Below are 12,721 nucleotides of genomic sequence, written 5' to 3'. Positions count from 1 at the left end.
GAAACTTGTCCCATGATGAATCTAGGGACCCACCCTCAGGTAAGCCCTTGGGTACCCTAACGAAAGGGTTAGGACGATTTAGGGTTCCCTCCCAGGGAAGGGGTCGGACAGTGGAGAGTACTTGTGTCCTTTGTCCAGTTTCGCGCTGGAGCCAACGGCTCCCTGAGCTGGTTTGAACTGGACTATGCAAGGAGGGCACCAAATGTGCCCTTAAAGCAGACTGAGTGGCACTGGCAAGCGCTCCCACCCGGCCCCAATATACTAAACTCTGTCTAGGAGTTGGTCACACCTCACTGCACTGTGACAGGATACCTATTGTTATGCCTTACCCTGCTCAAGCTTGGCTAAGCAGCAGGAGGGCAGAATCGTGTCTCTGGTCGGCAGCAGCCATGTTAGGCTGTCCAGGTCTAGAAGACTGGTACCGGTAGCACGGAGTTCCTCCTGGAGAACCTTTACAGTCATGGAATCATACCCCCACATCGTACCACCGTGTACGTTGTGGGAGTATGATTCCAACATGTTTGTTACCAAACATGACAGTGTTCATTACAAGCAGGTTAGAGATGGTCATTGCGTAATGACGCATGGTCACCCTATGTATTGTAATGGCTGATGCACTTACAACCCTGGAGAATAGACTCCGAAGGTTGTAAGGGTGTCCTGCTCATGCAGGGGGCACACTCACACTTAAAACCAAGCACCCTGCCTTCAGGATTGAAAGGCCTCCTTTAGGGGTTGCTTGCAGTTTTTAAGCGCAGTGACCTTAGATATAGGGAAACCAGTCAGACTAGTCAGAAACCATTGGAGCACCAGGCAAAAAGTGGGGTTAACCAAGCAGAAGGATCCTATCTTCCTACAGTGTGCATGAGCATTAAAGATGACAATTAGAAGAACCATCCAATATGCTTCTATTTTCCATTAACACTTACAGTGCAAACCTCAACAAAGCAGCAAGGAGTTTACAGCAGTTGCTATCTTATCTGAGCTTGTTTTTAAGAATTCCTAATGCTTACAGGCGAGACTAAAAGAATAAGGAGATTTGTGAAACTTAAGATTCTAGTTCATTCTAATTCAATAATCAAGTTACTTTCTTAGCACACTTGACTCACAGAGGTAGCGATAGCAAGCAATAAAGGCTTACCCCAGGATGTGGTAGAATTACAGTGGCTCAAATAAAGCATAGCACAATATTGTCAAAGCTGTGTCTTTTCTAGAGACTAGGGGCATAATTCAAAGCCAGTGTGTAATTAAGCTCTCAAAATGACCCCACAGCTCGCAGTCCACACACATCATGTATATCCTTCACTCCACCTACACCCACCTTACATCTACCTGTCTCCTGACCCCTACCCTGCTGGCATCAATGCAGCCCTCTGCTGCATCACAGACCATACTTTTTGTTCCCAAGAAAAATAGCTGATGCCCATGATGTACAGCATCACTAAAAATAAGTGCAATGCCAGTAGTTCGTCACTAAAAATCATTGCAATTACAGTAGTTCCCAAAGGTACGACCTAGTGGCTTTTCCACTGCTTGTTTGTTTCTGAATTGTCCTGCTGCTGTAATTATAAGAGCGTGATTTACCCACTTCGAAAATCCATTTCTTGAATTTGTGGTTTGCAATTTACTTACCTCTGATCTTTTAATAAAATGAATTGAAAGCAGTAAACACACCGGATTTGAATTGGACGTATCATGTTTTGTAGGTAATGTGACTCTGCACCTAACAGAACCTTATTGTAACCATTTTTATTTTCACTACAGAACTTGACGTAATTGAGCCAAATGTTTTTCTGCGTCCCTTTTTGGAGGTCATTCGTTCTGAGGACACTACTGGCCCCATCACTGGTTTAGCATTGACATCTGTGAACAAATTTCTCTCATATGCACTAATAGGTATGGCTGTGTTATTCATGAAGGCAACTATTTTATATCCTGTGCAATTTATATGTGAATGCATGCATGCATGGATTAGATGTATTTAACTTGACACAAAAGCGAGAAGTAGCATTGAATGTTATAAGTGTTATGTTGTTACTGTTGCCAGACAATTAGTAGAGTACTAGTCTGTTACTTTTTGCTGAAGTTAATGAACGCTAAATAACTTATTGTCAGGACAAACGTTGTTAGGCCTGTAAGTGTAGTGATTTTGAAATCTACTCCTCCTAAGGGGAGCATACTTAACCCAAAATCTTGACCTCCTTCTCTATCATAGTGATCTTTATTGACGTGATACTCCTTTGAACGTTTACATATCTAACATTGTTTATATAATACTTGCATATCTATTCTATCAGCCATTACCCTTGCAAAAAAATCTCCCAGACCCAATCAAGAGTTGTGCATGTTCATGGGTGTACGAGACCATCCCATAATAACACAACACTCCAGCCAAGCATCCAGGCAGTGAAATTACACCCTTGATGTGACAAAGTTACTTATCTTCATAATCTTGCAAAGGAAATTGCATACTTTACTCATAACAGCATGAAATAAATGAGTATAAATGTAGTATTTGAGTGTATAATGATATTTATTTAGGTTATACTTTTGTGTGTTAGTTACTGGTATAAATATTGAAAGGTAATAAGCAGTGCATTTACTGTGCAATTTATGGTTTGCATTGCTGTTAAGCAAGTTATTGACTATGGTCCTAACCAATGTTTCCTGTAATTTTTCTTTGTCTGTGTGCAGCAATAAAGGGCTTTGTGCACTGCAGCTAGGGTTGCACGTGTCAGAGTTGCAACAACTCATTATGCAAACGATCACAGTGTATGAGCTACCACAGTCAGTGAGTTCTGCCACTTCAAATTAAATGTAAAATGTGCATTTTGACTCTCTATTAGTTGCATACGATCACCTTTCAGTCCAGACATTCTAATGTATTTGTATTATACACTAAAAAGTAATAACAGCCTCTTGTGACGTTTGCTCTACTAGCGCCTACATTATCAGGTGCAGAAATGACAGACTCCAATGCTTGTACCATCAAGTAAAGTTACTTTAAATAGTGCAGGAGAGCAATCAACATAGCTCAAGTTTTCCCATGTCAGGCATGAGTAGATGATCCAGCCATGTTCGTTTGTTACCATTGAATAACTTGTAGTTTCTCCACCACAAAATAGAAACGGGACTTCTAGTGTTAGAATGCAAAATGAAATAAAAGGATTGATTAAGCTGTCCACACCTGACATTGGACAGCAGTAGGTGAGCAGTTAGATGATGAAGCATGACACTCAGGATGGTGTGTGAGGCCCCGCCTTTCAATTATTTGTTATAGCCTAATCCTGTTCCGTAGTGAGACATAAAGAACACCAGAATTCCCAATATTTGCATAATCTCCTTAGGTGAGTGCCCTAGTCCATTCTGAATAGACCAGTCTCATTTGACTTTTGGTACTTTAGATTATAGTCTTGGAGGACGGAAACAACTACAGCCCAAGCTTTCCTCTCATTCTCCCGATCCTCCCGGCATGGGGGTGCAGTGATTTACGTGATGAGCTAGCCGTGCTTTACATTGGACAGCTGCAGGTGAGTTAGCCATTTCTGACAGGACAGCAGGAGATGAGGCAGCCGTCTCACATTGGAGAACAGGAGAGATATATATACACACCACAGAACTGACTTGAATATTGGCATATGAATATTTCTGGCGCATGGGGCTCTTTTTATAGTAAAGCCATTTGGGTGTGTTTTTTTCAAAATTATTTTAACATTTCATTTTTATTTCTAGTAATGGGCATCAAATCATATAAACTTTTAACAGTATACACTTATACAGTGTTGCATGTATTCGCTGGTACAGTTAAAAGTTCTCTAAGCAGCATTGGTCAAAAGCGCCCATGTCTCAAAGTATTAACATGCATAGCATATATAATGTAACCTTGGAGGGAGACGAGTCACAATCTTGTAGGGCTAGTACCACACTCAGCAGATGTAGTGCCAGTGTGCGAATGCGGGGTGAGTTGCAGGGTTATGTGCGTCGAGGTGTGTGTTGCTGTATGTAAAGGATGTTCCTCACATCCTCTTGAATTTCTCCTTCTGATCGTTTATCCGGTATGTGACCTGTTCATAAGTCATTTTGTTTATTAGTTGGTGCCATGTATGAATACTCTTAAGAAAGACGGTACCTTCACTACCATTTTATCCACAGTGTCGTCACTGCTAAGGCAAAACATTGTTTGCATCAATGAGTTACCTTCGGGTAAGAAGCGTCACCATCTAAGAATGCTGTCTGTCCTGTCAGTTGTTTCTGGATCACTTGTCCTGAACAACCTTAGGTCTGCAGGATGGTTGGCGGGGGGAATTCTGTCCCAATATAAAGACCCTCATGCACGTGATGGGTATGGTGGTGTCTGAGAGCGGTATATCTTGATTCTCCGCTTCTGTTTCACGTGTGTGCATAATCATCAGTAACGAAGGGGTTAAAAGATTGGTCAAACCCCTTCGTTACTCAAAGTGCAACTGTAACTCATAAACAATTAAAACCGGATGCACAACTATTGAGTTTACCAGACCCGAAATCAGACCTATTAAAGTTTTGCTCTCCTGATCTCTGGTCTTTTTATCTCTGGCTCACTACTGCACCAACCTTGGGTAAAATCCTCCTGGTGGAGGCTGCATAACCTAAGTAGACCTGATGATTATGGACAAGTGATCCTTCCCCCCTTGATTACAAGATATCCTTTGGAAAATGAATGGATCAATATTCCATCTCCCCCACCTCTGATTAGAAGTTGTTTCTGGATGCCAAGATTGTTGCATATTGCAGCCCAGACTTTTGCCCCATATAAGGGTATTGAGGAGAGGATGTGGCTTAATGGCCAGAGCGGCCGACCTTGAAGCAAGGGAACGAGGTACGAGTCTGGCGGGAGGCTCAAACATATAGTGATTCTGGGCAAATCACTTAATCTCCCCATGCCTAAAACAACAAGCATCAACAATGCAATGGGTCTCGCCTTTCATTAAGTTAAAGCCATTTGCTTTGCTATACAATACCATTAGCAAGGCAAATGGCTTTAACTTAATCAAAGGCGAGACCTATTGCATTTTCCAGAAACCTCCAGCATCCTGCTCCCTGAAAGAGGCCAACCGCAGTGGATATATTAGCAGGACAACTAGCTCAGATCACACAAAAACAAGCCACGAAGTAAGGCGCAGCATCTGTCCTGAATAAAGGCTATTAAGAAGGGCACGCATACTGTTAGGGCAGCAAATGCGGCCACCGAGACTGCTCCCAGCAACATGTGCTAATAATGCTCCTGCGTGTAAAGCGCTCCCATGCCTTCGTGTCGAGTTCGCGCTATATAAATCTGTAATATAACAGGCACTTCTTTCTTTGCTAGCCATTGACAGTTTAAACCTGCCATACTGTATGGGTTGCTCTGAATCGGGAGATTTTATGGCGCTTGGAAAACCCCTGCTCCCCCTGTGTTATTACAGTGGCCGCTGGTGTGTGCAACAGGAGAGACCAGAGTATGAGGCCAGATTATGTCTCTCGAGGCATGATCGCATATGGGGGAAGTGGCTGGGTCAATTGGAAATGAGCCTCAGATCTCACTACTTTCTGACCACGTTTCCTATCTGGGGAGTCACCCAATGGTACTTTGTACATCCACTCTGTGCTTTACCTTGTATTTACCCTCTTGTGTCTTATTGTGCTAAATATCAACAAAACAAATGTATAAAAAAAAAGCTGTGATGGAAAATTCACGACAGCATGGACTATATCAAATATAAGCTTGGTCACGAAAATTACACATAAAAAATGTGCTAAAAACTTAAAAGAAGATCACAAGTTAACAGCAACTTTTAAAAGCCAGCAACCACTATACCGTTATAAAGATCTAAACCTGTTTAATGTTAATTTTGTTCAGTGACAGAATAGAATATTGTTTTTGCAAATGTTTTCATGCTCTAGAAAATATGATAAAGTCCAAAGTGTGTTCTGGAAAAGGGAAATCGCTATGACAGGTATTGAGAGAAGAAACATGTGACCAAGATTTGGGAACCCAATGTCATTGCTAGATCGAAAGTCATCCAAAGCCATCAGTGTTGAAGCTGTAGATACATTTCCTTACTAGATGTAAAATTATTGCACTAGCGTGGAGGACAAAGAGCTACGGGGATTTGGGGTGAGAGTCTAAGGAAGCAAATCTGCAAGAACTTGGTCAGAGGTGAACAGGGGCAGTAAAGGAGGGGGAAGGCAGCAAATTATATGCCTTTCGATGAGGGTCTGGAATTAGTGTACATGGATTTGAGGAGGTTGTTTTGAGAGAGCTTGTATGGTCTGAAGGTAGCCTTCCACGGGTAACGGACTACATGAGAGAGTCAAAATGGAGGTAGTAATTGAGTAGTCAACAGGGAATGCAAATAGTGGGTAAAGTAAGTTATAGGGAAAAGGAAAGCATGGAAAGGTGGGTGAAAATACAACTGAACTTGGCAGGGAGATGATGGGCAAGTTAGAGTGGTGGCAGTGATTAGAGGACACGTGGGAAGAAATTGTAACACAGAAGTATTGGAACTTAAGACTGGAGTTGTTTGCTTACAGGAATAGGTAGAGGGAGACAGAAGTACCCAGGTAAGTGTAAGCAGGCGGAGGGCAGAGAATAAGTTAAAGGGAAGCTTTGCATACATTAGAAACTTAAGTTGCTAAAAATGAAGGAGGTGGGGTAGAAGGAAAATTGAGAGCAGCCATGGAAACTGCTTCAGAAAGGACTAGCAAATGGATATATTCAGTTAGAAGAAATGGAGCATAAACGAGCGTGCATGAAAGGTAGGCATCCTACGAGTTTTAAACAGGTGAGATATAGAAGATGTAAAAAAGTCATGCCCTCTCTATGTGGTATGAGGCATTCAAATGGACATTGGAATTTGAAACATGCAGGATGAGTTTGCGGCCACAGAACAACACTTTTTAATTTCAACTCAAACAGTAGAGGCGCAAGTGTGTTCAAAGGCTGTTCCATCCGCAGATGAAGGTGTGCATTTTATTAAATGTTTCCGCAATTTAAAATACTATCGGTTACCATGTTGTTGGGTTCAGAAATAAAAATGTGATGTCTGCTCACGTATAAAATACACACATCAGACATGGAGTCAGCCTGAATGACAAGTGAAGTACCTTCCTCCTCAACACACTCCATAATGGGAGATAATAGAAGAACTAAATACCTCAACAAATAAACAACAAACTAACATACCAGGCAGCAATAACAGAGTTTTAAAAAATCCAACAGGCACCACCAAGTTAATCCTACATTTGCTCAATAAAGCATTATGGATGTTTTTTTTATCAGTGCCGGAAACTTTGCCAAACAGACGCCTGAGGCATAAAACCTTTCAAAGTACAATCGCCTTTATGCACCAACAGCTAGAAAGTAGTTTTGCTGCAACTCATTCTGCATAAGTGGGGCGGTTCTGCGGAGAAACAATTGCCATCAAGCATAACATTAAAAAAAATTAAGGGAAGTCCACTGTTACGTTATGGAATTCATTTGGGCAAACTCAAATCATCCACAAGCTGCTGAGACGTCCTTCTCCTAGAACTGTGGGTAAATATGCTTGGTAAATAAAGGAAAGCTGGTGCTTACACTGCTGCTTCGAGCACAAGCCTGCTGTCAATAGAGGAAGAGGATGTACAACAATATGCAGTACAAAAAAATGGAACATTGGGAGAAGGGCTAACGGTAGGGTGCTCCAACTGACTGCCGAGCTAAAAATTGCAGGCGTTACATTTCTTATCCCCTCCCACAAACTGCCCTTTACCAAAATCAAGATAGCTTCAATACTTTTAACCCCTGGAAGCACCCCGCTCTGCTAATGGCCCGAAGGCTGTAACTAATGGTCAATGTGTGTCTTTCTGAACCCTTTTTTCATTCAAAGTGCCATACAGCACTGTACAGCGGATGACAACGTAGAGGACTACATGGGTGGCGGCCCGCAGGGGCTCTTAGCAGAGGATGAAGGAATAATGTACACCTATTCCACCTTTGCTCACGAGTAACTCCTACTGGGATGGGTATTCCACAGCACACTGTAAGTCAGTTTGCCATCTTGAACAAGGCCATATTGGACAACTGTTAAATATTCAACACTGATTTTTGGTTGTGGTTTATTTTGTTTACATCAACGGAACCAGCCTTGACTTGGAACTCCAACATACTACAATTAGTCTTGTTCGTTTGTACGAAAGCTAATGTGTTAGGTATGAAAAACGTAGTCTTATGGCCAAACCGCTGTCTCTTCTAAATCTCTGATTAAAGTAGAATGATGGTAGCGGAGCCAGGGAGCAACATGAGATTCACAGTAGGACTGAGGAAATACATGTCAGGGCGGCTGGAGACTGGGCCTTAGACTGTGCTCGATGACATTCTGAGGTGACCAAGTGTTTACTGATCAAAATGACCAATCACGTGGTTTATCCTACATAGAATGTGTGGGTGTCTCCTGGGGCACAGCGGTGTGCTAAGGTTCTTCAATCAGAAGTTATTCAAAATTAATAGATGAACTCTCTGTGAATGTTTCTTCAAAGTATTTTAATCATACTTCTAATTCATATGATCTTTTTTTCATTCTTTGAAGGACCATATTTTCTAATGATCCAAAACAACATTGATGATCATCATTCCAAAATTTTCAACATGATATTCCATTCTATTCCAATGCATTTCGGCACATTGGTGCCTTCATCAGGGAAATCTGTGGGAAAATAAAATGAAATAAACATTCTAATATTCTACCTCTAGATTACATGTTATATAATGGGTAATCTCAATGTCACTGGTGTGGTATAATACATAGGCATTATCTCATAACAGTCTTTGGTTTGTATACCATACTAGATAAATTCATAACATTGTATCCGTGCTAGTAACCAATAAAGGAATAAATTCGCCAGTTGTGGAATAAACCAAAATAGACGATAACCTAATGCAATTGTACCCAGAGTAAACAGGTCAGAAAGATTGATAAAAATAAAATGAAATGGCAAGTTTGAGGGACGCTTTATATGCTGGTCGGAATAAATGTAAGTGCTAATTGTGATGCCCACTCTCAAATCCATAGCAGAAAACAAAACCATCATCTGCCAAAGGGCAGATAAAGGCGGAGCTCTTGTCATTTTAAATATGGAATACTATCAAACACAAATAAGGTCTCACCTCCAAGATGAAAACTTATACATGGAACTCGACTTTAATCCTACCACGGAAATCCAAATGACCCTCCAAAAAATCATTCAAAATGCCATGGATAAAGGTGTAATTGATGGAAAAAAAAGAAAATTTGACTACAGAATTCCCTAAACCTCCACAATTTTACATGACACCAAAAATACATAAAGATTTGAAGAGACCACCTTGTCGGCCGATTGTATCTACATGTGGTGTAACGTTGAATGAAACCATGTCCTGGGGATCACACCAGACTAGGGCTAATCTTAAATTTGTTCAGACCACTGGGGGCATTACTCGGATGATGAATAGTTCCACATATCGTCCGCTGGGGCCGCTCATCCAGATCTACAAGGCACAGGCCAGGGGTGCTAGTATGTATGGGGCGGAACTGTGGGGTCACACAACTTCCCGCAGTCTGTCTATAACCGAGAACAACTTTATTAAACAGATAGTTGCACTTCCGCCCAGCAGCCCGCTCCTTCCCCTGAGGATGAACCTGGGACTGAGACCAATAGCAGATGAATTAGGCCTCAGACCCATAGTCTTCTGGCGAAGGCTATGGAGTAGCGAAGAACTTTCTACTTACAGGGCGGAACTGAGGGAGCTTCTAACCCACCCCAAAGTTTTACAGATCCCCTGGATAAAATATATACAAAAGTCCTGTGTGAGACTGGGGCTCCCTGACCTCTGGTCCGATCCAGCTAATGCCTCACTAAAGATCCCACGGAGAGCACTGGTCAATGTTTACCATGAGCAGAAATTAGCTATGGCTTTGGACTGTCAGGGTGAGGGGTCATTAACATCTGTATTTGTACAAAGCAAGGACTCATACAGGCTGGAGAGGGTCCTGGACGCCATGTCCCCCGTGCTGGCCCGGAAGCTATTTCTCCAATGGAGATATGGCACACTGCCTCTGCGATCCTATACTAGCTCCTGGTCAACACCGCCCTCTACCAAGCAATGCCCGGCATGTACTTGTGATGAGGAAAGCGATTTACATGTGGTCTTGTTTTGTCCAACTTACAAGGCAGCTAGGGAATACTGGCTCCTCCCACTTATTAGAAACCTTGGTTGTGGGGAGTATCGCCCGATGTATAGAATTTTAAAAACTGATGTTTCAAGTCCAATTGTGTTTGCACTAGCTAAATTCCTTACCAATGTCTGGCATACTCGCACTCGTATCCTAAAGTCGCAGGTTCCCACCTAATTTTAAGTCTAAGAAATTTTAAATGTACGGTCTTTTATCTGTTCTCACTCTAGTAGTATTCAATTTTTAGAATGGAACGATTTTATATTGTACAATATGTATTTGTTGTTTATTCTTGATGATTTATAACGTTTGAAATGTGTTCTTATTGTATATCTTTGATGGTCAAATCGGCCGAAATAAAGATTGAATGAAATAAAAAAATAAATAAAAAATAGACGATAACCTAATGCAATTGTACCCAGAGTAAACAGGTCAGAAAGATTGATAAAAATAAAATGAAATGGCAAGTTTGAGGGACGCTTTATATGCTGGTCGGAATAAATGTAAGTGCTAATTGTGATGCCCACTCTAAATCCATAGCAGAAAACAAAACCATCATCTGCCAAAGGGCAGATAAAGGCGGAGCTCTTGTCATTTTAAATATGGAATACTATCAAACACAAATAAGGTCTCACCTCCAAGATGAAAACTTATACATGGAACTCGACTTTAATCCTACCACGGAAATCCAAATGACCCTCCAAAAAATCATTCAAAATGCCATGGATAAAGGTGTAATTGATGGAAAAAAAAAAAGAAAATTTGACTACAGAATTCCCTAAACCTCCACAATTTTACATGACACCGAAAATACATAAAGATTTGAAGAGACCACCTTGTCGGCCGATTGTATCTACATGTGGAAGTATACACGAACCAGTAGGCAAACGTATTGACAAATATTTGCAGCCATTTGTTATCACGATGAGCTCATTTGTGAAAGACACCACAGACTTTTTGATCACATTAGCAGCCATTGAGCCATCTGTAGAAGAAGACATCATTTTGTGCAGCATTGTTGTACAGGCACTGTACATCTCCATAACCCACTCAGCTGGAATCGAGGCAGTAGAGCAGGCTCTGCTCACAATGAACTATGAGGAACCCATGAAGATATTTTATATTGGAATTATTGAACTTTACTTTGATGCATAGCTACTTCACCTGGGAAAACCATTGGTATCTTCAAAAGAGTGGTACATCAATGGGCAATTCGGCGGCACCTGCGTATGCCGACATCTTTATGCACCAATATGAAAATGACTACATCTTACAAAACATCAAATGGCAAAATCAATTGCGTTTGTATCTTAGATATATCGACGACATATTCATTCTGTGGAAAGGTCCAAAAGAAGATCTGGTCGAAAATATCAATGAGCTAAACACAATAGACCCAAGAATACAGTTTACGTATGAGATACACGAAAAAAACATTAACTATCTGGACGTCACCACGAAAAACCTCAACAAATTCGAAACCACTTTGTTTACCAAAAAAACGGATCGCAATAACCTTTTGACTTACAAGAGCTTCCACCCGCAAGCACTCATACAACATTTACCCTACTCGCAATTGTTACGAGTTAAAAGGATCGTCTCTGACCCTGAGGAATGCATTAAACAAACAGAAAAAATGGTACAATGGTTCAAACAGAGAGGATACCCGGATGGAATATTGCAACAAGCCGTTGAGCGAGCCAGGTCTTGGACCAGGGTCAACGGACTCGATAATTCTCGCCTCGGTGCCTACTCTAACTAGGGATCACACTCGGCAACTCTGGGCATTAGCTTGCCTCATCTCCACAACGGCCCCCCACATACGCCGGGGATGCCTGGTTTCACCTTGGAGATACCCAGTAGGGACCATCTCACAGGGAAAGCCAGGACGGGTTCCCCAGCGGTCTACAGCGCAGAGATACTCCTTCGGGAGTCGATTCTAGCGCTTTAGAAACCCACAATCAATCAATCAATCAACAGCCGAGAGAGAATACGTTTATTAACATCAAAGAAAACAGTTAAGGATCTAAAAATCACATGTGTGAGTACATTTTCCACTATCACTCCTCAATACAAGCGTATCATTAAAAAACATTGGCCCATTTTACAAGCAAAGTCAGACTTTAAAGAGATTTTCAATGAAATGCCAATTTTTGCCTTCAACAGAGGGAGAAATTTGGGTGAAATCATCAAAGTCGCCGATGCCATCTTGTACAAAAAAATTCAAAGGAACTATCCCATGTAGAAATTGTGGAAATTGTAATAACATTTTACAAGGTAACATCATCACTCATCCCATGAAGGGCATCAAAATCAGCCTGAAAATAAATGCAACTTGTGATACCACTAACATTATCTACATGATTAAGTGCCCGTGTGGTAAGGCATATATCGGCCAAACTGAGCGTAAACTAAAAATTCGACTGAATGAACATAAAAGCAATATCAGAACAAGGGCCTTAAAATCAGTCGTCGCAAACCATTTTATTGAAGCTAATCAGATCATCCAGATTAAA

General features: G+C 41.4%; 1 protein-coding gene across 4 annotated transcripts in view; it reads left to right on the top strand.

Annotated features, from left to right (window-relative positions):
• The window catches only part of GBF1 (golgi brefeldin A resistant guanine nucleotide exchange factor 1), a 2,365,494-nt gene that overhangs the window by 191,314 nt on the left and 2,161,459 nt on the right, over positions 1-12,721 (top strand). For all 4 annotated transcript variants that reach the window (XM_078643218.1, XM_078643217.1, XM_078643220.1 and 1 more), the window contains exon 4: positions 1,765-1,896. In XM_078643218.1, coding sequence (XP_078499344.1) covers positions 1,765-1,896 — 132 coding nt within the window. The remainder of the gene's footprint in view (positions 1-1,764; positions 1,897-12,721) is intronic.

The sequence above is a fragment of the Lissotriton helveticus genome, chromosome 5_1, assembly GCF_964261635.1.
Source record: "Lissotriton helveticus chromosome 5_1, aLisHel1.1, whole genome shotgun sequence".
Lineage (NCBI taxonomy): Eukaryota > Metazoa > Chordata > Amphibia > Caudata > Salamandridae > Lissotriton > Lissotriton helveticus.
Note: the sequence above shows the minus strand (reverse complement) of the source record. Positions and strands in the feature narration are given on the sequence as shown.